Source organism: Pteronotus mesoamericanus, unplaced genomic scaffold (genome assembly GCF_021234165.1).
Source record: "Pteronotus mesoamericanus isolate MK-2021 breed Mesoamerican mustached bat unplaced genomic scaffold, CSHL_Meso_final scaffold_651, whole genome shotgun sequence".
NCBI lineage: Eukaryota > Metazoa > Chordata > Mammalia > Chiroptera > Mormoopidae > Pteronotus > Pteronotus mesoamericanus.
The window spans coordinates 2,087,785-2,113,998 of record NW_026555325.1 but is presented as its reverse complement, the minus strand read 5'-3'; the positions used below and the strand labels follow the sequence as shown (position 1 = coordinate 2,113,998).

The 26,214-nt window shown below is 37.3% G+C and overlaps 1 protein-coding gene across 1 annotated transcript in view; it reads right to left on the bottom strand.

Moving 5' to 3' along the window:
• Nucleotides 1–26,214, bottom strand: part of THSD7B (thrombospondin type 1 domain containing 7B) — a 774,554-nt gene that overhangs the window by 271,991 nt on the left and 476,349 nt on the right. Inside the window, exon 12 of the mRNA XM_054562681.1 lies at nucleotides 3,429–3,623. Coding sequence (XP_054418656.1) covers nucleotides 3,429–3,623 — 195 coding nt within the window. The remainder of the gene's footprint in view (nucleotides 1–3,428; nucleotides 3,624–26,214) is intronic.

Sequence of the window (26,214 nt, the reverse complement as noted above, 5' to 3'; positions counted from 1 at the left end):
CACCCCAGAACCTCCAGAAAGGAATTCCATCCTGCCAATGTCTTGTCTTCAGCCCTGTGAAATGCATTTCTGACATCAGACCTACAGAGCTTTAAGATAATAAATTTGTGTTGTTTTAAGCTAACAAAAATTGTGGTTATTTGTTCCAGCAGCAATAAGAAACCAATACAACACCCTTTATAATAGTTATTGGAGCAGGTACTACACTGTGTTGTACTACACTGGTTACCAGTCAGGTACTACACTAGTAAAAATCTCTACCTCCCCTTAGACAGTAAGCTCTAAGTTAAAATCATGTCTATCTAATTTCCAGAGCCTACCATGCATAAGTGGTAAACAAAAAAATGTTCACAGAATGATTGAAGAAAGAAAATTTTAAGAAGGGAGAATAAAAGAGGAAGAAGGTAAGAAAAAAGAGAGTAAGTGAGATAAAGAGAGACAGAGGAAGAAGAAAGAAAATGTTCATCTACAGGGCAATCAAAAGCTATTGGCAGAACAAATATTCTCTACAATATACAGTGTCTCTACATTAATGTTATCTTTCTTAATTTTATGGTGTCTCTGTTTGAAGGATTTGAGCAAGTTAGTTAACACAGATATGGTTCTCGCAATGAAGAACAAATGATCACTGATCCTTTGATTACCTTCTAATCAAAATAAGCATTAACCTCTTGGATGGGAGGTACATATACACAATGGAACACTACGCAGCAGAAAGGAAAAAAGAACTACTAAACTTCGCGACAGCATGGATGGAACTGGAGAGCATTATGCTAAGCGAAATAAGCCAGGGGGCGAAAGACAAATACCATATGATCTCACCTATAAGCGGAACCTAACCAACAATACAAAGATGCAAGGAAAATAAGACCAGCAACACTGAAAGGAAAAGAAATCAACAAAGACAAGAGGAAAGGAGGGAGGGGCGGGCAGGGAAAGGGAAGGGAAGGGGAAAGTCAAGGACCATATAGCAAGAACTCATGGACAAAACCAAAGGGGAAGAGCTGAGGGAGGGAAGGTGGGAGGGGGCAAGGGAAAGTGGTGGGGGGGAGGCAGAAACAAATGTATTCAAAAATAAAGAAAGAAAGAAAGAAAGAAAAATAAGCATTAACCTCTGGATTTGAATGAGCTACTACTAACTTAAGAAAAAAATACAATGCCTTCTACAACTCTAAAGACATTTTTTTCCTTTTAAGTCAGAGGGAAATCTGTGATTGATCACAGGAAAACACAGAACTACAAGTAAATGTTAAATATGTGTGTGTTTGTAATCCAGTTAATATATATATTAAAACCTGGACATATCTTTTATGTAATGATTATTTCCATCATTATATAAATAACTGCTTCAATTACCACTCAGTCTAAAACCTGTAATAATCTAGTTTAGATCCAACACACAGCACACCCAAATACTGAAGTCTCCTGTTAAAAATGGGGGGTGGGAATAAACACCATAGATGGTGCCCTATTTAATGGAGTGGCTTGTATTGGTGTGTATATGCTTCTCCATGTGTGTCTGTGTTAGAGTCATGTTGTCTAAGTTGTTATTCATGTCAGGGATTGCTTATTAAGTTTACTACCAAATCACATCAAAGAAAGTGAAATACAAGCATTATATCACAATAAAAATAATTCTTCAGAAGCTGAAAATTTTAATACGCTACCTTTTGTTTTTAACAATGACACTAAATAATTTATTTGACTGGTATTTTTGCACAACTCATGTATTTCATTAAAGGGACCAGTTGTTTTGGTGTAACTTAGATATTCAGACACACTAAAGGTCAATTAGCCAGCTAAAAGCATAGCAGTTAATAATTTAGAAAAGAAATTCTAAATAGTTTTTAGTACAAGTAATTCTTAAGATAGAGTTTTCAGAAAAATGTTCAATAGTTCTTCAATTATTTATATAAAAAGTATATTTTGAATAACTTAAACTTATTAAAGTTTTGACAATTTATAACAAACTATGCTGGTTTAAATTTTTTTTTAAATCCTAGGATTTTTGGTATTTTTCTTTCTCAGTTTGCAAGAACAAAATATCAATTGACTTCAATACAAAGAAATCTAGCCGCTAATTAAAACTTTTTTCCCCTCTAAAGGAGTCTCATGCGTTGAATATATAGAATAACTACGATAAAAGCTTTTAAAGCATTATGTATGAACATGCAAACCAATTTTCCCTAAAGTTCCAGCTGAATTTGGAATTATTCCTGTCATACACATGGTATCCCATTATATTGTTTTATATTAGAAACAACATTGCATAAAATTATATAAGCAAAGATTTTTGTAGAAGAGAGAACATAATGCACAGGATGTTTTATTTAATGTTTCTATATGTGATTATAAGTTTCCCCTACACTTACGAATGGTCTCCTAATTCATATGCAGAAATACTGTTAAAGGCTCTCACACATTAAGTAAATCTATTAGAATCAGTTAAATTTAAAACTAATAAGCAATGCAGTCAAACAAAGGGGTCTTGAAAACAAGAGAATTAGCACTTGAACTGCTGATAAGAATGAATGGTCATTGTGCTGAGTTTTTCAATGTCAAAACCTATTTTATTACCTCAATGATTATTTTGGCACTTTCCCTGTGGTTCTGCATTCATTGAATTAAGTTTTCTATACATACAAATACACATAAGGTTAAGAGAAGTTCTGGCATATTTACCTAGACAAGTAGTAAAATACATTACTGAAACAAGTATTTGTATATTATAGGCAAAAACTGCTCCTGGACTGTGATTAAACTAGTAATTGCTTTAATTTCCATTAAATTTCATGGATATAAACAGAAGCAATAATAATATACCACAAAAGCAGAATCTACATATGCAACTTGATTTTGATCTTACACTACTAAAATTTTAAAATGCTAAATTGCTCATAGGGTAATGCCAGGAGATGATGATATAGGTTAAATTCCCTTGGATGTTCTTTACAAATCAATGGCTGCTTTCAACCTTGTTGAAATCATGGCATGACAGACACCAGAAACTTAGCCATTAACTACTCCAGGCAAGTTGGTACATATATTGTCATTTATGACTACCGGGTGGGTCAAAAGTCGGTTTACAGTTGTTTGTATGGAAAACAATAAAATAATTAATAAATAATAATACAAGAATACACTGTTTCATGTACTCACAACTGTAAACCTACTTTTCCCTCACCCTATACAAAGACTATAAAGCTTATAGAGATGAACTTCATAGCCATAGATGATTCACATCTTTCATTCATTTTACAAATATAAATTGAATACATAGGATGTGCTAAGCATAGGCACAGAGGATATAATGGCAGGGAGGCATGGGGAGCAGCAGAGATCTGATACAATTTCCTTTCTTTCTAGAGCTTCACTTTCTTTCTAGTGCACCACTGGTCTGAAGCTAAAACAGGAAAAGCACACCTCACCTGTGAGTTGTCGCCGTCTACTCTGGGTTGTTTCACAATTTGTGGAGCAGGGCGTAAACTTGGACCAAGCAGTGAAGGTGCAGTCATCTCGACACGGGACAGTGCATTCTTGTACCAGGGGAGGCATGCTACTTGTCTGCTTGAGGCATTTGGTCATTTCTTCTGACTGGTTATCATTAGAGATGCATGAGACAACTAAAAAGAAAAGCACACATGGATTATTTTGATTGAATCAGTCTGCTACTGGTTCTTTGACAAAAATAGCAGAATCCCCCAATGTTTGGAAATTTAGTTATCACTGTGATTGCAAAAGGTGTTCAATATAGCTACTCTTATTTCTCTCTGAAAATTAAATGTTTATTGTTGTCAGTGGAGGTATTTGAGGATTTCATTGGTTACATCATTACTTCAAACCCTGCATTGACAGCAGCACCCAAAATAATTCAGTAATCTATCATGTAACCCTGCTTATGAGCATCTGACCTCTAGGAGTGATATAAAACTAGGTAAGAGAACTTGCAACAGTGAGTAAATGAAGACAAAAAAGATCAAAACCACAAAAACGCCATCTGAACTCTTCCTAGATTTTCTTGTCAGTTTGCTTGTTTAAATGTCACTTATGGAAATGGTCTTGTTTCACTTCACAGTCAATATTTAAAAAAGAATTTCTGCTGTCAATAAATAAGCTTTTTTCTCTTTATTAAAATTTCAGGAACAGTTAAAATTGTTAACTTTTTTTAAAGTACAGGCATAACCTATTGGGATAATTCCCACTACAAGTATTCTACCAATTGCAGACAACTTTCCAAAGTTTCTTTCACATATTATTTTTTTTCAAATGGAGTGTCTCTAGTCAAGCCATAAAATAAATAAAACTTTATAAAATTTTACATTTTTTGTTTGAATTTTGCACCAGTGGCTTAATCATGAACGATATGTTTGTGCATCTTTTATTCACTCTGATTAGTTATGGACTCTCTAAAGATGTATTTCTAGGTCCTCTAGACCAGTGTTTCTCAATTTGACATTACTCACCTAGGAATTTTTTTAAAATTGCTTTTAGAGAGAAAGAAAGAGAGAGAAACATCAATGTCAGAGAGAAGCATCAATTGGTTGCCTCGGGTACATGCCTGGACAGGGGATTGCACATACCCATGCCCAGACTGTGATCAAACCTGCAACCTAAGCATGTTTCTTCTCTGGGAATCAAACCTGCAACCCTACGGTTATGGGAGAACACTCCAACCAATTGCAACACACAGGCCATGATGGCGCTATCAATATTTTAGATTGAATAATTTTTTTTATATGGGTACATCATTGTTTCTTGTGCACCATAGACTATCTAGCGGCAACTCAGGCCTCTAACCATTAGATACCAGTAGCACACATACCTTCCCAGTTGTGAAAACCAAAAATTACTCCAAACATTGCCCCAGTTGGAAACTGTTCTTTCAAATGGTTCCTAACCATGGTCATCTACGAGATACAGAACTTCCATGGCATGACTTCAGACACACTGTATCGCCATCTCTAGGGGAGGAACCCAGAGTTTTTCTGCAAGGGCCCCAGGTGGTTTTGATCAGCCTGTCCACTGAACACCCACACTTGGCATGGTACCTTTTGACATGGTATGTGTTAATGGATATTTGCTGAGATCATCATTGTAAAGAAACCATAGTATAGGATCATTTTTATTACAGCTCTTTAAAATTTACCAAGTTAAAGGAATAAGTAAGCCACAGCTTACGATCAACATTGTTAAAACTCTTTGTATAAACTACTCCGATACAGGGTTAGTGTTCATGGGGAGGGGGTTCCTTTCAGTTGCCCATTCTTTGTATATTCTCAATTACTTTCTTTATTCTGAGCACAGAAAAGAACAAGGCAGTCTGAATAACAGTTTTTTTAAAAACTGGTGAACACCAAACTTATCTACTGCTTTAGGACCAAGGAATTAGCTAAAATGACGATGATGCACATGCAATAATTCCCATTTGTATATCTGCACTGTGGGAGGTGGGGCTAGTCATTCACCTTGAATAGTTTTGTTTTTAACCACATCTAGGAATGAAATTCATCACACATAAAGCCAACATCACCTGTATTTTTTAATCCAGAATATTTTTATTGAGAATATAAAAATAATTTTATTGGGAATATTTGTACTGGGAATTTTGGGAATTTTTATTGGGAAATTTTATTGGGAATCTTTAATATTTCCAATAAAATATAGTAAGGTACTTTATTAAGCAGGGTGCAAGCAAATGTTATTTGAATTGCATGTTTAGATAAATAATTTAGGTTCAATTTAGGGGGTTTTTATCATGCCAAGTCAATTTTTTTCCAAAATAGCAATACACTGAAAAACATGAGGAATTTTAAGTACTGCCAAAAAGTATTGGTATTTGACATTTAAACCTCCCTTTCTATATATAAATGAGGATTTTTCCAATGAAAATAAATTATTTTACAATATTCAAAAGAAATTATAGACACTAAATGTCTAAAACTTGAATGCTGTGATAATTCAATTTTAAATGATATTTTGAAGTTCTACAAACTATTTATTTAAAGTAGTACACACTGGATTTTTGAATGTCTATAGCAAAGTATTTTGCATTAATAAAGGAAAACATAAGAAATTAAGAAAGAATAGCTTTAGCATACGTTGGAGTTAAAATACATTGTCAAATGGCAGAAATGCAAATACAAATATAAACATTTGGGATTTATGTGAACTGAGATTTGTTATTTACATTTTTTATGCTTTAGTCTCCTCGTTTTTGAAATGAGTACAATAAGAACACCTATAACAAAGAATTGTGAGAATTCTTAACACAGTGTCTCATATATACTAAGGGCTCAATAAGTGCTGTCAATTGTTATTATCCTTTATATCTGTTTTTAAATTTGTTTTAAATCAATCAAGCTATAGTTCTCCTACCACGTATATATGCAAACATGCTCACTCTCCATGCCTCATTTCTTCTTTGGTCATCCTTAAATTCTGAAGGATAAGGTGAGGAGAAAATTGTTTGAATCTTCACCTTATTCTGGCACTACACTGAGAATCATCATTGATCAACCAATATATCAGATAAGCCTTTAACACATCCATGGAGCTACACAGAGCAAATCAGATCCATCACTCCTGCACAAACTGATGTATTAAACTAGTCTAATGGAGAAACTAGAGTTCTTTAAGTGCTACAGAATGCATTCAAAATGGAAGCATGAAGTCAGCAACAACCACATTAGTCTGAAGACCACTACTCTGTGTGACTACTGATGATCAAGAAACCCAAGGGCAAATGACAACTGACACATTATACAGATCATGCAATCATCTGTTTGGCCTAGGTAATAAGTTTTTAGATTCCTTTAAGTTCAAGACTCTGATTTCAAGTGTGACAGGAATGACTAACAAAACAAAGTTACACATACAGAATGGTTATCAGAGGAGAAAGTGGGTGGGCAATGTGAAGTGGGTACAGGGATCAAACAGAGGAAAACTAGACTTTGGATGGTGAGCACACAATAGAGTGAGTGAGTGAGTGAGTGAGTGTGTGTGTGTGTGTGTGTGTGTGTGTGTGTGTGAGAAACTATAATCTTGTATATCTGGAAATTATATAATATTATTAACCAATGTTACCCCAATACATTTAATTAAAAAGTCACTAAATCAGTAGGAACAAAATTTTCTTCTTGGAAATATTCTTGTATAAAAGGAATTATTTAATTAACAAATATTTGATGAATGACCGGGTATTGAACCTTAATAAAGGGTAGAAAAACACTGAAGAAATAGCAAACAAGAAGTCTGCAGAATGGGAAAACTGGCAAAGAAAAGAAAATAAATACATAAACAAAGAAAATTAAAATGGAAGAAATTTAGAGAAAATATGGATAACTGGTAGCCAAAGGTAAAACCCACAGCAGAGGCCCCTTCCACAGGGCAACTATGGGCAAAATTATTTTTAAAATATTAATTACTTTTCACCCACAATATAGTTTTGTGACTGATATTAAAGTTTTGCAGATTCCTTAATCCAGAGAACCTCTTTAGTAGAGTATGCTGATCAAATTGTAGGTCTTGGTGTCAAACGGAACTAATGGTGACTCTCAATTTTACTGTTGCCTTGGGCAAAATATGTAAATTCTCTTAAGGCTCAAGTTACTGGTATCCCAGTGATGGAGAAGATAATAATACCTACATCATATAATAAATTGATGCAGATGAAGTGCTAGGAACATAACGGAGCACTTAGTACACCAGTACACATGTCTTGAGAGTTACATATCATTATTAAGAAAGTTACTGGAAATGAAATGTAAGAAATGATATTAAAGAAGAATCCATCATCACTTGTATTGGTTCTTGATTGAGGAGGATTTTCCAAATCCCACCAAACCCTCTTGACACCTAAGAAGTGTGACTGGAGCCTCCTTTGAATTACAATGCTGAAGTCACTGGCTTCTTCCATGGATAACCTTCCCAAGGATACTGTATTTTCAAATGATTCTCTGTGCATTCTGCTTAGTGTCAACAACAATTAGGCTGCAATATAAGCTTGCAACTCCAGGAAAAGTCAGAAACTGAAATCTAAGGCCTGTGGGGAATTCTTCCCAAGTACCAAGACTGAAACTCTTAACAAAGCTTAACAAAAAGATTAACGAGAGGAAAATGAATGTTTGTACAAGTATGCTGGAAAGTTTTACATCTTTATGCTTCCCTTACTGAGGTGATCATATCCAGCAGAAACAGGTACTATGCCCCTCTATGTTAAAGCTGACTTCACAGGGATTTTAACATCTAGGTAATATTTAGGGGCATCTATCAAAGCTTTTCTGACTGTTAGTACCATTTGGGGCTTCATTACTGATCAGAAGAGTAGTACGCATAAATCAGAAGACATAGCTTATGCCCTGGGATCAGGAATGACCCTTGTTAAGGACACTTTCTCTCCTTCTATGATGGTCTAGACAATAAACTTTGTTTATATACACAAACCTTTATTACCTACACCTCCTGCCCTAATAGATGTTATAGAACTTGATCCATTCATTTATCCATCCACTTACTTGGTCACAAAATACATATATAAAGAACTGTGACCAATTATAAAAGCACTGTGTATGCACACATATGCATGTACATATAAACAATCAGTTTCCAGATGGCTAGAGTAGTGGCAGTGACAGGCAGGTAGACAAATAGCAGAACCATACTGCCATTTCCCCTATAGTGATAACCAATGGGGAAAATGTGGCATAGAAGAAATAAGTAGGCACTTCAGGCTTCAATGGACAGGATGGGTAACATGCCGGCAGGAAAAATAAGCCATTACAGAGAATTTATCTGTCAGATATCTGCTATTTAGTTGAACTCTTGAGTCCTGGGTCTTTCGGATCATAGCAAACCACTTGCAGGCCACAGTCTAGAGGAAAGGCTTCTCTTTTGGTGCTTTTAAGTATTTAACAAACTGTACTATACTGGTGGGAAAGGTCTTTCCATTCGGAAAGAGAGAGGCAATTGCTACTGACCCTTCTTGTCATATATTTCTACCTGAACTGAATTGTTTAAAAGGATTGACTCTTCAATGCTAAATTATATTTTATTTATTAAACTTGAAATATTGTCATCTTTACTGGAGGGAAATTGTACTCCCAGGTAAAATTAGTTCAAACAGTTCCAAATCAATCTAATTATCGTGTGCTGTTTGAAATGCAGCTATATTAAGCCCTGGGCAGGAAGCTCATAGAGCAGTTTCCTGGGACAGCTGGGTATTCTTCTTAAGGCATGAAAGAGATGCAAGTGGTTGAGCCAGGCCACTCAGACAAGAGCTCCGAGACAAGAACAGTCACCTGGTAAGTGGGTATGGTAGGGTCACATGGAACTCTCCAAAATTTCTGTGAAGCCTGAGGTCAATGCAATTCACACATAGAATTGCATTCAGCTGTGTCATCTTCCTCTTAATTACTAGACACACTGAGCCTTGAGAAAGAATCCCCAGAAAGGGGAAAATAGTTACTAATTGCTTTCCCCTGATATCTGAGTTTCATTTCTAGCAGCAAGGAAAAAAAAAATACCCTGACACAAAATACACAATTATCTGAGAATTTAATGAAAAAAAAAAGCAAATACTTGCATAAATTCTCAGATTAACTATAACTAAATGGCTAGTCTTTCCACTGTCACCTCTACACTGTGACAGTCAGACATGCCATGATATATCTGCCTTCTTTTCAGTTATGACATGAAGAGGGTGGGGGTTGCTGGCCTTATCATAAGAAACAATAATTTCTGCCTGGAAAGACTAAGCAATGAAGCCTGCTGTTTCAGACCTGTCCGTGCTTGTCTCCTTCACCAAGGACACCCACATTATTTTTCCTCAGTTGCTTCTGACCGGAGTTCAACTCTAACAGTTGACAAGAAAGGGTCGGAAGAATTCCTTTTAAGAGGTCATGATCTCCAGGAAATGGGGGTGACATGCTAGAAAGATAGAAGGGCTATTAGCTTGCTGTCCTGCGGTTGTGAACTGTTTCAGTTTAGGTACAGAGCTCAATTTGCATGCACATGAAAGAGCGGAGAGGGTGGGCAGCAACTGCTCAGCTCAACCAACATTCAGACAACATGTCTTAAAGTCAGGCCCTGCACTAGTAACCTGGGACACACAGGAGAAAAACAGGCATATAATTTTCACTGCTGCTGAGGTCCTGCAAGAGAGCAGTGCTGGGGCCTCAGGCACTGTGCAGTCAGAGGAGCCGTCCCAGGTGACGCGTGAAGGATGAGAAGCATGGATCCACTCAAGATGACAGGAGCCAGCCAGGGGCTGGGCACACCACACGCCTGTGCAGAGAAACCAGCCATGTGACTGGCAGGCTTCCTGCCCTTATTATGCACACACATAGGGCTCTCCAATCCCCCTTCACTAAGACTTACAACACTTAGGATCACATGTTCCATTTCTGTGTTGCAAGGTTACTAACTTAATGACACCATGCCAGGCTGCCCCTACTTTGTGTGGGGTCCAGTGATAGAACATGAGAGGTCACAAATCACAGGTCTGAAGAGTTAAGTTATAGCTGAAATTAACAAATGTATAATAGATGGTTCTCCCACTTTAACATGCATATCTTCAAAATGTCTTGGAAAGCCAGGTTTTAGTATAAATTCTGTGATGACTTGGAGCTTTCAGGCTGGAATGAGGCAGCATAAGGACGGTGGGCCTGGCTCTAGGTCCCTTGTCAAAGATGTATTCTACTCCAGGAGGGCCCTTCTTGAGTTGTAAGGGGGCACTGAAGTGAACCCCCAAAGCTCAATTCACACACCAGCCCCCAGGCCCCCAGGTCCCCACATCCAACCTCAGGCCTGGGGTGTACACACAGGCATTGCAAGCTTTCCTCAGAGGTCACACACACAGAACAGACACCTGTATATTGCTGAGCAGGGGGCTGGGAGGGGAAGCATGGGTTCTGGTGGACTCCTCACCATGGGAAGGAGGAGAGCAGGAAGCAGGCCAGAGAAGGGCCCTCCGAGGCACAGAGGCCAGGCAGCCCATCTGTGGCTGAGTCTGACGGCAGAATTACACTCCACTCCAATTATGTCATTAAAGACTAACATTCATCCTTAAGAGCTCCCTTACTGTAGGCAATCAGGAAAGGGACAAATACCAATTAACACTATCTCAGTTTTGGCCACTTTAATTAGTTTATTTCCTATTTAACTCTGTGTGTGTGTGTGTGTGTCTTTATATATTTTAGGTAAACACAGTCTCACTGTTTGACTCACTTCCCCTTTTGCCCTCCAGGATGGCATCAGGGTGTCTTTGGCTGCAAGCAAGGGTCTCGGATCTGCATAACAGTCCTTCTGAAGTTCTCTGGGTTTCTGCTAGCATCTTTAAGGAGTGGCCCTTGTCCATTTGGTGACTGCTTGCCCTGGTGACATTCACAGTTCAGGTCTCATCTCAGGCTAAAAAACTCACAATTCTCTCTCAGCCTGATCAAGGGCCATAGTCCTCTGGCTGATGAGGTCTTGCCCTGTCTCGGTGTGGAATATTCAGCGGGGGCTATGTGATCAGAGGCCTGAAGGATCCAGGGTAGGCACTCCTGTTAAGCCTGCCAGACAACATTATCAAGTACCACACCCGCCCCAGGGCAAAGGAGAAAGAACTTGAGACTCTCTGCAGCACAGGAAACTCAGGGATCAACGAAGGAGATATTAAGGCACTCCTGGAGTGGGGCCCCTATAAATCATCTCTTCTCAGAGCTCCAGACAAGACAATGGAGCACAAACACTTCAGCTTTTTTCTTTTTCCTCAAACTTTCCATGTCTGGAACATCAACCCTCAGTCAGGGGAAAGCATGGCACATAGCCCTTCTGCTCCCCCTCGGCTTCCCCCAGTCCCTTCTCTTTCCTTCCCATTACCGCCCCGGCACGTAGAGCAGACTTTTTTTTTTCTTCTTTCTGCATGAAAGACTTCCCCTGCATTGTATCCATTTCCTTTTAAAGTGGCATTTATCCCTGTCCCTCCCTGAAGCCATAATGACAGTCAAAATGCAGAGAGAGAAATTTGATTTGGTCAAAGATACAAATTGAGAAACATTTTTAAAACATTAAAAATATAAAGCCTGTCATACATGTGCTTCACCAGTAGGTGCAGAGGTTCAGGAGTGCTAAACCTGTGGCTGGCTTGTGTGCCTATGTGTCTCCTAGAAAGTGACTGGCACGCATTAAGGTGCCACTAAATACAGCTGATGGATTCTTTCAAGCCCATCGTGGAGTAGAAGGGAGGGCTAGTTGGGTGTTAAGTGCCGAAAAACTTACATGCTCTGCTGGATAACTCCGTTGGTCCATTGTTAAGGGCATATCTCAGTTTACTGCGCTCCATTTTATTGTACTTCACAGATTTTTTTTTTAACAAATTGAAAGCAAGACCCTCCACCAGCACAAAGATTATGAATCGTTTTATTCCAGTGGTCTGTAACCAAGCCCGCAATATCTTTGAGGTACGCTTTTATTGGGAAAGCCCCAAGAGATTTTTTTTTAGTGCTAGTCTACTTTGGGAGTGTTATTGTTTTCTTGTTGCCACTATAACAAATTACCACAAACTTAACAGCTTAAGAGAACAAAAATTTGCTTTCTTACAATCCTGGGAGCCAGAAGTCCAAAATCAGTTTCACCCCGTTCCAGTGGTGTCAGCAGGGCTGGTTCTTTCTGGAGGATGGAGGGACAATCAGATACCTGCTCCTTTCCAGCTTCCAGAGGCTGTCTGCATCCTTCACTTCCAAGCACCTTCCTCCAGCTTCAAGGCCAAGAGTATACACCAACCATATCTCTCTCTCTCTCTCTCTCTCTCTCTCTCTCTCTCTCTCTCTCTCTCTCTCTCTCTCTCTCTCTCTCTCTCCCTCCCCCTCCCCCCCCCATTTTCCTCATCACTGGGCCTCCTGCCTCCCTTTTATAAGCACTGTTGTGATTACATTGGACTCACCTGGAAAACCTCCCCACCTCAAGATGCTTAACTTAATCACTCCAGCAAAGTCCCTTTTTGCCACATAAGGTAAGGTTTTGGGAATTAGAACCCAGGCATTTTGGAGGGCTGTTATTGAGCCTACAAGACAGGACAAAGGTATTTCTTCCTAGCCCTGAGGCATTGCCTCGTCCACTAGAATAAGAACCAAGCCTGCTCCCATAATAGGAAGAAAATCAGATTTGATGCAAGCTTACCATGACATCTCTATTCCCTGTGCTCATGACAGGTGTGTTTTGTTTTGTTCTGTTTTGTTTAGTTCTTTTTCAGTTACCGTGCCTCAGCCACCAGGCTATCTTAAGCACTGTTCTCCATACACTTTGTTGGGGTGCCCTTCGAGAAAACAGACTGGTGGACTTATTTCTTATTTAAGACAAAGCATAATGAAGAATGTACATCTACATTAAACAAAAGTGTGTTCCAATGACAAATACCAGTATTTGGGTCAGTCTGAGCCAGATAAAATGTAAAGCCATTTTCTTCCTTCCAATTATCATGCTTCAATTGTTGAATTCATAAATGACTAAAGGAAAAATCTCAGTTTGGAATATCAACTGGAATATCTTCAATATTCAGAGAAATATTGGAGTTGGGAAGGACATGAGAACAGGTAGAAGTAATAGAAAGTTCTATATCTTGGAAAGGAAGGCCAACTCTATGCCTTCTTTCACAGCAAGCACATTTTGTTGATGCTACTACAGGAAAATGCTCTGAGCTGTCCACCTTGAGTAAAGGCAGCCCTGAGCCACTCCCACATTCCACCTCATGCTCCAGAGCCAAGAGCTGGCATGATTAGGATGTACATCTATAGGATGCTGTGTGGAACAGTCTCCCCAGCTTGTCTGTGCTTGTCTGAGGCGGCAGAGGAGAGGGAAAAACTGCTCCTACCCGCACCCTGAGTGGCCAGCACTGGTGCAGGGAGGGCCAGGAGCCCTGGTGGCATAAAGAGGAACAGAAAAGGTGCCCCCACCAGCACGGGTAGTTCCAGGGCACAGAGATTGAACTCACCCCTGTCTGACCAAGCCTCCTCCTCCACTTAAGGACCCAAGCCTTTTCCCTTTGGATTTGAATTGCCTCAGCTCAACCAACCAACCATTCCATACACTCTCCCTCAGTCAATATCCTAGCAATTCCATTTCTGTGACAATTGTTAAGCAACAAAAAAGACATTTTTACTTGCTATTATCAAAACGAGTCTATTTAGAAGCAAAAGCAAGTTCTTTCCACACCCCAAGTGCTTTCATTTTCTCTGCATTTTCTCTGTGCAGAGCACAATGTTTGGAGCACAGTATTTGGAAGTCCCATTCTTCAAAACTAACATTTGAATAAAGTGTGTGCCTATTATTATTTGCTGACTGACATATACACAACTTGTGAGTGGAGCAGCATGACTTGTGGAAAATTGAATTAAACAATAAACCCGTAATTGCTTGTTAGGGTGCTTTAATTGACTCCTAAGTGCCGTATGTGAAGCTGCGTGGCTGCAGGAGCCCAATTATAAGCTTGCTTATGGAAAGATGCAACTCATTTTGCATGTTGGAAATATATTCTTTAATTATTGTTGCCCTCTCAGAAAAAAATTCAAATAAATAGGAAATGCTCCATAAGCTAATATTGTATACTTAGTCTTTAGGTAAACTTGAAGCACTTTTTTTAGGTTCTAATACAAGATCAGAAACATATGGTTAAAAGTTCCATTTGCTTTATTCGAAGGCACTTGTTAAGGCCTGGAGCTCTCTGTTTTCATAGTCAATCAGAGAAATGTGCACAGGTAGCGCTTTTGGTTCTAAGGTATCTGCCCCCCTAACTAAAAAATATTGACAAAAATGAACATTTCTGGAAAAAAGAGAACAAAATAAAGTTACAAAGAATTCATAAATAAAATCTCACGTCCCCAAAAATAACTAATATATGTGAGGGTCACACAAGGGGGAAGAAGGGATCTCTTAAACTCTGGTTAATGATCTTTCTTGGCAAATTCTAGAAAGGAATGCTCAGAATCGGAGTCAAGTTATGCAGCCATGGTTGGAAGAAAGGTGGTCAGCATCAGCCATGGGCTTTGGAGGTGGGTGATAAAAATGGGAAACACAGGATATCCAAGTTGACTTATTAAACTCAAAATGTCAGGAGGTCCCATACAAATAGAGTGAGCAGCTTTAAAAACTGAGTGGAGAAGGAAAATCATTAGAAATCCTAAATGAAGGAAGAAAAGCATTAAATAGTCCTTCTATAGGACACAATGTAGCCTAATAATGATGTTTACATGAACACAAATCACTCTGGATTAGCTTCAGACTCCATTAGCCACAATAAAACTATTCAAAATAATGTGTAAGTACAAAGAGTAGTTTACTTGTTAAGAAAACTACAAGACAAGTATCTTAGTCCCCAATCTCTCCCTTCCCTAAACTAGATATTATATACATACATACACACTCTGAATAGAAGGAACATAAGATATAAACTCAGCTTTAAAAGTTCTTAGCCATTTCTTTCACATGTATGCCACTCTGAATCCTTTCTCCTATAGAGAAATATTAAAACCTATATTAAAGAAAAACTATTATAAATGCATATAAAGTATCACATTTGGAAACACATTTGGTAGCAATCAATCTAAATTGTCATGACATGGCCTTGGCTTTGTTGGTTAGAGCATCATTCCAATATACCAAGGCTGTGGGTTTGATTCCCGGTCAGGGCACATAAAAGAATAAACCAATGGATGTATAGTTAGTGGAGCAATAAATTGATGATTCTCTCTCTCAAAGCAATAAAAGAAATAAACAAATAAATAAACTGTCATGATAGTGAATATGAAGGAGTCAGCATGGCAACCAAGCTTTTTATACGTCCCTGATTTTACAATAGCTAGATTAACTGCATTTAATTCTGCTTTTTTTTTTTCATTAAAAATACTTCAATAGAGAAAGACTGCTAATGATACAGCATTTCTTTTGGGGGTGATGAAATACTATGGAGTTAAAGCGATGGTTTCAGAACTCTGAATATTACTAAAAATTAAATTATACATTTTTAAAAGTATAATTTTACCTCAATAAAGCTGCTATTAAATTTTTGAATCTCAAACAAATAAATGTACTTTTAGAAAAAGAGCTCATGATTCATGTCACAAAGTCATGTCAAGTAGATGCTGCATTTCCCAAAATCCTAGGAATCATAAGCATTTATTAGCTAGCAAAGAAACTATTCCTTCAAAAGTCATGCTCTAAACCATTTATATTAACTTTTATAAAGAAGAGTGTGCCCATAAATAATGAATTAATAAAACTTTATGTTAGTACAGTTCTTCCCACTTGCTTCTTATCTGCAAAGTTTTATATTTTATCCTGCATGAAGGAAAAAAAGATACCTGCCTAGACTTTCTGTGGTGCAATGTTTTCTAAGTTAGAATTCTGTAGAACACTATTTGGAGGATACAGTCAGTTGAACTATGAAACATAACAGTAATATAACATAATTTCTGCCTAAGAGGGCTCATAATTTACATGGAATATTCAACTTTCAGCATGTGGAGGGAAACACTCAATATATAAATATCTATGAACCACCAAGATTTAAATGTATACAGAATGCATAAGCATTGCATGGTGGTTAGAATTAATTTCTCACCATGTTATAAAAACCTATCAGGTAAGAAATATTCTAACTCCCCTTACAAATATGTGCTCTTTTTCTTTCCTTCTTTCTATAATACAGCCTCATTAGAGGTGTAAACTAATGATGAGAAGCTTTCTAATATTTCCATGTCATTTTTTTCACAGTCACTAAGAAACCATCAGTTCATTTTCCTTCAGTAATATCTCCTACATCTAAATTCTGTGTCTTATGCCTAATTAAGCTGTCAATTCAAAAAGTAAAAAAGTTTTCTGACATTTCTTTTTTATATTTGGAAAAATAATTTCTACACAATTCACTCTACAGAATATTGCCTATTACTATGCAATATGCTATAAGCTTTATTCATCTCCAGCCCCCAATTTACGTACATGTACAAGGGAAATGTATATTTGGCAGATGTGAAAGAATAAATATGCTAATTTACACACTGCCTGTGTAAGTTGATTTACTTCATTTTAAAAGGAATATGGCAGCATTTACATAAGTTTCACCTGTATTCCTGCAAACAGCTGCTGTGCAACCAACTTCCATATCAGGAGAAGAAATGGGTTGGATATTTTTTACCAGTTGCTCTGGTTTTGACAGATGGATGATTCTTTAGTTACCGGCTGCACTTCACATAAAGGCACAAGGAAGAGTTGGGCCAAATCACTATAGCAAATAATTATAGATTTTTTTAAATGTACCTACTTTTGGAGTACAAGAGGTAAGATTCTTAAAAGCCTGTGCAAAACAGAAATTTTAACTATTATCTGCCATTAAATAAGCTATCTTGAAAATAAGTGCTGTATCATTTATCAGGAAGCTAAACTTTATGTCATATAATCATTCCCGTAACAGTAACTAAGTAACAAATGAGATGTGAAACTCAAATTTCAAAATAATTTGTTGTTCTCTATTGAAAAACAACTGCAAAGACCCAGGATATTAATTATATCATTGTCACAGGGAAATAACATCAGCATAACATCCACCTTTATTCCCCTTCCTCTCCAAACTATACTACATTTTCTTGTGGATCTGTCTGCTTAAAACATCTTCTAAGGAACTCCTCTTTTTTTTTTCCCCTGCAATTGATTTCCTCTTTGTAGTTCACTATGAGTACTCACATTATATTTACAGGGAACCATAATCACCACTATTATAATAAATTGTCTATTATGTACAAAGCTGATGCCAAGTCAAGAAGACATTTGTTTTCATTTTGTTGGGTCTCCTCCTCCATAAACTCTGCCAAGCTACTGCTGAAATTATGTGTATTCATCCACATTTCCTCTTTGATCCTCAGGAGACCAACCATTTGCTACATCCTTTACAAAAAACAAATTTGTTACACTTTAATTTTGTTTTAGAATCTCAAACTTAATAAAACTTTCTAATAAAAAATATGAGTCGTGGAGGGTCATGTCATAGTTCTTACGCACTATACATATTCAATAGTCGTACAACTTAGTTTCTCTCACAAGAAAGCCTGCTATTGGTAGGCTTTCTCTCCAGAATAATGGTATTTAAACTCAAAGATTCATTTTTCAATGTAGACAACCAATGTTGTGCTTATGTAAAATTAGATTTGTTTAAAGTGGTATATATTTCAAAATTAAATGAACTTTGATTTCTTATGTATAATTTTTTACCTGCTAAAATTAGCTGAATCGAGAGTAAAACTGTCTTCCAATGTTTTATCAGTTATGAGTTAAGTCAGGAACTTGATCTGTTTTTACTTCTAACACTGAGAAATAATTAATGTGACTGACAATATTCAATTCATACATTTAAATATTTTGAGGTAGGAATGGTCACCTGCAGGATTGAAATTATGTAGGTGCATTGGGGCCTGTAACCAGATCTTCTTCTTATGATACATTCTTTTACACATTTGCTTAAAGTCTTTTTCACACCACTTAAGTAAATCTTATTCTTTAACCTGAGTTCCATGGTAAAGACCAAGACCCATGCACATCTGTGGAGGCAACTTGGCCAGTCAGGAGAATGAGTCTAGTGCTGATTTTCCTGTAATAGTGGTATGTCCTACTGGGCGAAGCTCATTGAAATTTAAGTGTATTTATATGCAAAATGAAGGAGTTGGACCAGGATGATTGGGGTTCCTTCCAGCTCTAATACTCTGATTACATTGTGGGTTCAAGCATGTACAAAGCATTCTCATGAGTACTGTTAAATTTCCTATTGAAAATTTGCAAGATTAGTATAGCCAGCTGGTACTAAAGCAAGCACTTACGCCTAATTGTTCTTATTTCACTCGCTGTTCTGTTAAGTACACAAAGCATGCTAATACATAAAGGAAAACATTCTACAAATTTGGTAAAAAAAAACCATAAGAAGGCATTTTTTGTAACAAATATTTATTAGTTAAACTTCCACATAAAGATTGTAGAGTAGAAGCTTGAATATACTTTTACTTCTTTCTAAATCCTCATCAAAACATTGTTAAACATTAAAATTGTGGAAGAGAACAGAATGGTTTCATGATTTTTTGAAGCTGTAAATCAATAAATGTGAGGACTGAACTGACCAAATAAAATATTAAATTCTAAGGTGAAAACAGTAGAAGCCAAGGGTCAATGTTATCACAGAATCTTTAGAAGTGGGGTTAAATGGGGGAAATGGATGTGCCCAGAGTGTGTTTATGAATCAGTCAGACACCCAGCTTGCTCATTCTCATGATCCAGTCTCTTTGTACAAGACTGGAGGAGGATAAAAAGCACCTGAAGGCCAAAGCCTGGTTGGGACGACTGCCTGACCATTGTCATACTGAATACTGAAACCCCCCACTTTCCTCCCTAACTCAGTTTCCAGAACACTGACAATCAAGTTTTCTCCCTCCAGGAAGACAATTTGAAAGTCTTCTTTGGGAAATCCAAAAAATACAAGACAAAAGATTCAACTATGTTGACACGAAAAGTTTCCCAAGTGAACAGCTCCGCTAGATCACCCTACTCTCAAGCTAGCATGAGCAGTCAAATTCATATAACTCAATTTTGTCACTTCTAAAGAGAAAGAGAAATTCACAGATAAAAGACAGTTACTAATATAAACCATAAGACAGAAACCAAGTTGGGAAAACACTGAACTATATAGTAAGGGAGAGAAAAGTTTGAGAATGAAGGGGCTATCGGTACAATCATTTTAAACCATGAAATTGGAAGTGAATACTCCAAAAAAAATATTGAGCAATAAACATCTTTTACAAATTAAAATAAAATAGCAGAAATTAAAAGAGAAACTCAAAAGTATGTAAGATTAATTTGAGGAAATATTTTGAAATAGAGTACAATGACAAACAGATAGAAACTAGTAGGAAAAAAAGATCTAAAAAACCTATCCAGGGATGTAATGTGGAATTTAGAAGTTCTAGAGCTAGAGACAAAAAATGCAGGGGGCAAAATCATTAAAAAATAATTCAAGGAAATTTCAAGAATATATACTTCCAAATTTTAAAAAAATGCTGAATGTCTATTAAAGACAATTAATATACCTCAATATGAAGGTACCCCTTAGTGAAATTTTAGAATAATATAGACAAAGATCTCAAAAGCTTCTAATTTCTGGCCCCTATTGATTCCTACAGGGAGAATATTTGTAAAATTCTGCAGAAAAATTGTTTCCAACTTAGAATTTTATACCTTACCTAATTATTATTAAAGCATGATAACAGAGTGAAGGCATTTTTGGACATTAATGATTATGAAAAATTTCCTCCCCATCCTTTTTCAGGAAACTACAGAAGGATGAACTTCTCTAGAAGAAGACAGTAAACTAAGAAAAAGCAGAGAACAGAAGGAGAAGAGGGGATGATGTTCAGGAGAGATCCAGGATGACAAATTTACACTAAACATAGAGACTGAGTCCAGATTGAGTAGGCCAGAAATATCCATGAGAGTTTTTCTGAAATATAAAACTGATGAATTCAATCATCTTGAGAAAACATTTACTCAATCAATGGAAACATTTTGTTTCAGTACTGAGAAGATAAAAACAAAGGAAATCTAGAAAATTAAAAAATATCAGGGACGAGAAAACGCATGAAAAAATTATCACAATTTACTATATATTCTAAGCCTTTCAAAAGTATTGATATTATCCCTTAATTGGATTGTTTGTCTTCCTGGTGGTGAGTTGTATGAGTTTTTTATATATTTTAGAGATGAAATCTTTGTCCGATGTGTCATTGGCAAATATGTTTTCCCATACAGTCAGTTCCCTTTTGATGTTGGTTTCTTTAGCTATGCAGAAGCTTTTTAATTTGATGTAGCCATGGATGGAACTGGAGAATATTATGCTAAGTGAAATAAGTCAGTTGGTGAAGGGCAAATACCATATGATCTCTCCTATAAGAGGAATCTAATGAACAAAATAAACAAACAAAATAGAACCACAGGCATGGAAACATGGAACAGACTGACAAGGACCTGAGAAGAGGAGGGAGGGAAATAACGGTGGAAAGAAGGGGAAGGGAGTAGCTAAAGAACATGTATGAATGACCAATGGACATGGACAACAATGCAGTGTGGGAATTGACTGTGGGTGTGGGGGGTGGGATGGGCAGAGGAGGATAAAGGGGGAAAAATTGGGACAACTGTAAGAGAATAACAATAACAAGTCTTTAAAATATTAAAAAAGAGCATGAAATTAAATAAACATAACTTTGAAACATTGTTTATCTAAAAACATTTATATTATTAATTATAATTATACTTGTTAATTTAATTATAAGCACCGAATATACTGATCTAATAAAATTATACCAATAATACTATGGGGAAACAGGAAGTGTACGTCATGGTGAGGGTAGGGTGAGAGGAGAGCTAAATCCTTGTTTATCCATAGTGGAAAAGCAATAGGTAATGCTAAACTCTGACTATATGTCACAAATACAGTATATTTTCTGTAGATGTGTTTTTAAAAACAACCTAATCCACTATAGGTTGTCAGCTACTAAATGAAAGTAGTTGACTTTGAGAAGGTACAAATAGAGGCCAACTTTACAGAACTACTTTAATTTTTCATTTTTGTTGAAGAACTATTTGACTTTTTGAATTATGAGCATGTATATATTTGTTTAAAATAAAAGAAAAATTAAATAAGTGAATAAATAAAACAGATTAAATCTAACATCTTTAAAGTACTGTCACAAGAACATAAAACAGTGTATAAAACCATATATATAAGACAATGGAGTATTTATCATTAATACATTCTTTATAGGCTGAGTCTTTCTAATTTTCCTTCTTTTGTCAATAAAATGCATCAGAGCATAATTTATATTTCAGTCCTCTAAATATTCCACCTATTTATTGCTTATCTTTCTCAACCAAAACAAAAAAGAGGCTATATTTTCTTTTGATTTTGTGAAAATAACAGAAACAGTTATTAATTTTATTTCACTAATTAATGGTCTACTCTGTGCCAGGTGTTCTACTAAGCATCATGAAGTAAAAACACACGCAGAAAGAAACCCAGTCCTTGGCTTTTGATAGCTAAAGTTCTTCGTTGGAAAGGAAGTAGGTTAGATGGGTGATATGATTTATTTTTAACTTCAAAAAGAGAAACTAAAATAAGACACATGCACGCAAAAAACTCTGTTGGTAACAGGGGTCAAAATGATAAGGAGGAAATGCTGTGAATATTGCCTCATGATGAGAGATGAACCAGTAGGAACACCATGGCTCACAAAAGGGAGTAATTGTTACCAAGCTGTGGGGAAAGGTAAAGGTAGCTGGTTCTTTAGAAGTTCTTGGTTCACTTTTCTTATTTATAACTATTCTTCCCCTTTCAGGACATTCAACTCCCTAAAATTACAGATGTAGAGATAAAACAATCTCAGATTTTATTTCTACATTCCTATTTCTTCATTAATAGAAGAGTATCATTAATTTCTTTGTCCCTTTGATTTCACCTGTCACAAATAGTAGGGAGTAGACAGGAGTTCTGGTATTGAGGGCATCTCCACTCCTCCAAGGCTCCTGCTTGTTAAATAATTCCAGAGATCAATTTCAGAGACTACCTAGGATAATTAACAAGCCCAAGCCAAAAATAATCTCATTTTATTCTCAGCCAAAACAAACTCAGTGACTGGGAAGTACCTGCTTCTTTCCAAAGGGCATGTAACCTCGTAGGGGAAAGAAATTCAAAGGTGCAATACTGTCTGTGATTGCTTTAACACAAAACAAAGCAAACAAATAAAAGAATATTTTTAAAAAAAACAACCAGAAAAAGATAGTGGGCAAGTTCAAATCAAAACCTCGAAGAACACAGATAGTGGCTGGTGTATGAAAATGGTAAAATATTCTTAAAATACCTGGATTTAGAACTTTTAAATACTAATGCTAACAAAAACAACTACAACAGAAAACTACTGCTAACAATCATACCTCCCGGTAGTCTGTTTATGTAAGAAAGTTGAACCAGTCAGAAAAAAACAAGATGACTCAATGACCTGTGTCAAAATGAAACTGAGTTTGAGAAATTCCAAGAAGAGTTCTAAGACTCTGTCTTACTTAATATGACTGAGGATTCTGAAAATTACATGGTATCAGTCTTTTCATGGTCAAGATTTCAAATGCAAGTAACATAATGAACACATTTTCTGGGTAGGTGGGAATTGAGAATTAATGAATCAGGATAAAGCTACAACCTACTCCCTAGGGTTAATGTAAAAGTTTAGTTACCCTTTAAGTTACTTTCCATATGTTGGAAACTTAGACATATTTGTTATTTATTTATTTTCTGTATGTATGTGTTATTTTTTCATAATTTACCTTCAACATTATTTTGTCCTGATTTCAGGTGCACAGCCCAGAGGCCAAGCATACATCACAAATGCCCCTGCCCCGTGTCTGCAGCGCACACCCAGCGCCACACGGAGTCGTCACAACACTACTGACCACATCCCCATGCTAAACGCCACATCCCCATGACTGTTTTGTAACTACCAATTTGCACTTGTTAATTCTTCATCTCTTTTACCCAGCTCTTCAACTTTCCACCCCTCTGGCAACCATCCGTCAGTTCTATGTTTATGAGTCTGTTTTTTCACAAAAATTGCTCTTGGTTCTATACTCTTCAATTCCGTTGTCTAAATCGGTACAGTAAAGGTATGTCTGGGAAGTAACCCAGACATTTGAATATGATATCACTGACAAAATGAGTTTGTATTGAAATCAACTGAATGAAATATTATCCTTTTTGCAATTAAATATAAGCTAGCTGAAGAATCCAGAATTAATTTAGCTAATACCTCCTTACTGATAACAGGAGAAACCAAAAGTGTTACTTAGATAAATGCCTGAATTACTATTTCATACTTTTTTAAGAGAAAAAAAATAAGAATAAAAGAGAAAATAGCTTAGTCTTTTGGTAGGAAATCTTAGAATAAAATCATATAATTTTTTTTTAATCTGGAGATTTGGGTTAACTTATAGATATTTTTCTTTTATATATCCTAAATCTATTTCTCTTTAATTTTGGAATGTAGTTCCTTTTCTCTCATTAATAGAGGCAGAAATCTGTGAGCTCATATTCTCTGCATAATCTTCAGATATATGAAAGCTTTTATTCTTTCTCAGTCATCCACTATCAAAGGAAATGTCTCTGCGAGTTCTTTAGAACCTTTATTTAACTTCACAACCAACCCTTTCCAAGATTTTCAGGCAAATCACTGAATGGGTTATGTTATGGACTGAACATTTTTGTGCCTCCCTGCCAGATTCATATGTTGATGTCCCAATCCCGATTACGATGGTGTTTAGAAATGGGGCCTCTGGGAAGTAATTAGGGTTAGATTAACTCATACTGCTAGGACCCTCACAATGGGATTAGTAGCTTTATAAGAAGATGAAGACAAAGAGAAATCCCTCTCTCTCCACCTGCACACACCCAAGAAAGACCATAGCAATAAGGAGGCCATCTGCAAGCCAAAAAGAAAGTCTTCACCAGAACCTAACCCTCTGGCATCTTAATATTGCATGTCAGTCTCTAAAGCTGTTAAGAAAATAAATCCTGTTGTTTAAGCTCTCTAGTCCCTGGTATTACATTGCGGCAGCACAAGCTGACTAATAGTGGCTAAGAATATTACGGAATTATAAAGCTCAAAAGGTATTCAGAGGTGACTAATTCTGATGGTTAAAAATTGGTGGCTCTTTGAATTAGCCTGCAGTTTGTTTTGTCTGTGTTCACAGAATGAAAATATACTTTAAAAAATATTTTAGAGATGACAGCTGTAATCTTACACAAGTCCCATTGATACCAGTGTGGTGTCCAGAGTAAGGGAGGGGCCACAGGCAATGCCAGAAGCAGCTTGGCAGATGCAGGTTGCCCGAGTAACCGAGCTAGTGCAGCAGGTGAGGACTGATTCACTGCCCTCAGGCAGAGATGCAGAAGGAGGAGGCCTTGTGTGAAGTCTGCATGAGGCTGGTGAGGGTGACTGACAGAAGGAAAAGCCCTCCTACCCCCTTCCGGTTCCTGATTGAAGGGGAAACCATAGGACACAGGCATGTGTACCTAAATGTTAACAAGGTGGCAAGGGGAGGTGCAGGCCTGCCAGTCTAGCCTGGGAAAAGGACAGGATTGGCTGGGGAGCTGAACACTTTCAGAGTACACTGAAGCTTGACCTGGGGGATTTGGACAGAGGGAGGGCAGAAACTCACCCCCTCTCTTCCTCTGGGATCCATGGCCCGCAGAGAGAGCCCCTGCACAACCAGCTGCAGCAGTCGGCAGTGGTGCCAGGCCCCTGGTGTGTGATGTGGTCATGCCATGAAATGGCAGTTCCAGCACCACCCCGCACCCCACACACAGACTCCTGGAAGCCTGAAGCCTGAGAGTAGTCCACCTAGCAGCCTTGTGCTCCAAAGGACAGACAGGGATGGAGTGGGATTTCTGGGTATGGTTTCCGGTTTCAGTCTTTTTTGGCTTTCCTGTGTTTTGCAGGAAGAGAGAAACCTGGAACCAGGGAGTCTACTGTCCTTTAAAATTGTGCAACATCTTAACAAAGACCTTTTTCCTTCTCCACCAACCTTTGTCTTATCTCTGCGTTTGTTGAGGGGCAGCCAATCCCAACTTTTGTTTGGTAATACTATCATTGTTAACAGCATTACTCCTGCCCTAAAAACATTTTCGCATAATTTGCTTCATGCCTATGTCTCTGATTTCTGCCAACATTCTCCTTTTATCCTCATCAGAGGACATTTTTTTTCATTGCTTTTAGAGGGAAAGGAAGGGAGAGAAGAGGGGAAATAGGGGGAGAGAGAGAAGGAAATATCCATGTGTGAGCAAAACATTGATTGCTTGCCTTCTGTACACACCCCCTACCGGAGATCAAACCCACAATCTAGGTACGTGCCCTGTGCCATGACCAGGAATTTAACCTGCAGCCCTTTGGTGTACAGGACAGCACTCCAGCCAACTGAGCCACACCAGCCACGGCACAGACCTTCTCCTTTTCAACATGAGAAAACCAAAGTTCAGAGGTGTAAGGTGACTTGCCCAAGCTGAGTAATTAAGTGAAAAAATAATTAAGAGTAATTAAAATGAAAAATGGGTCTAGAATCCAGATCTCTCGATACTGCACCAGGTTTTCTACTACACAGCCTGCCTAA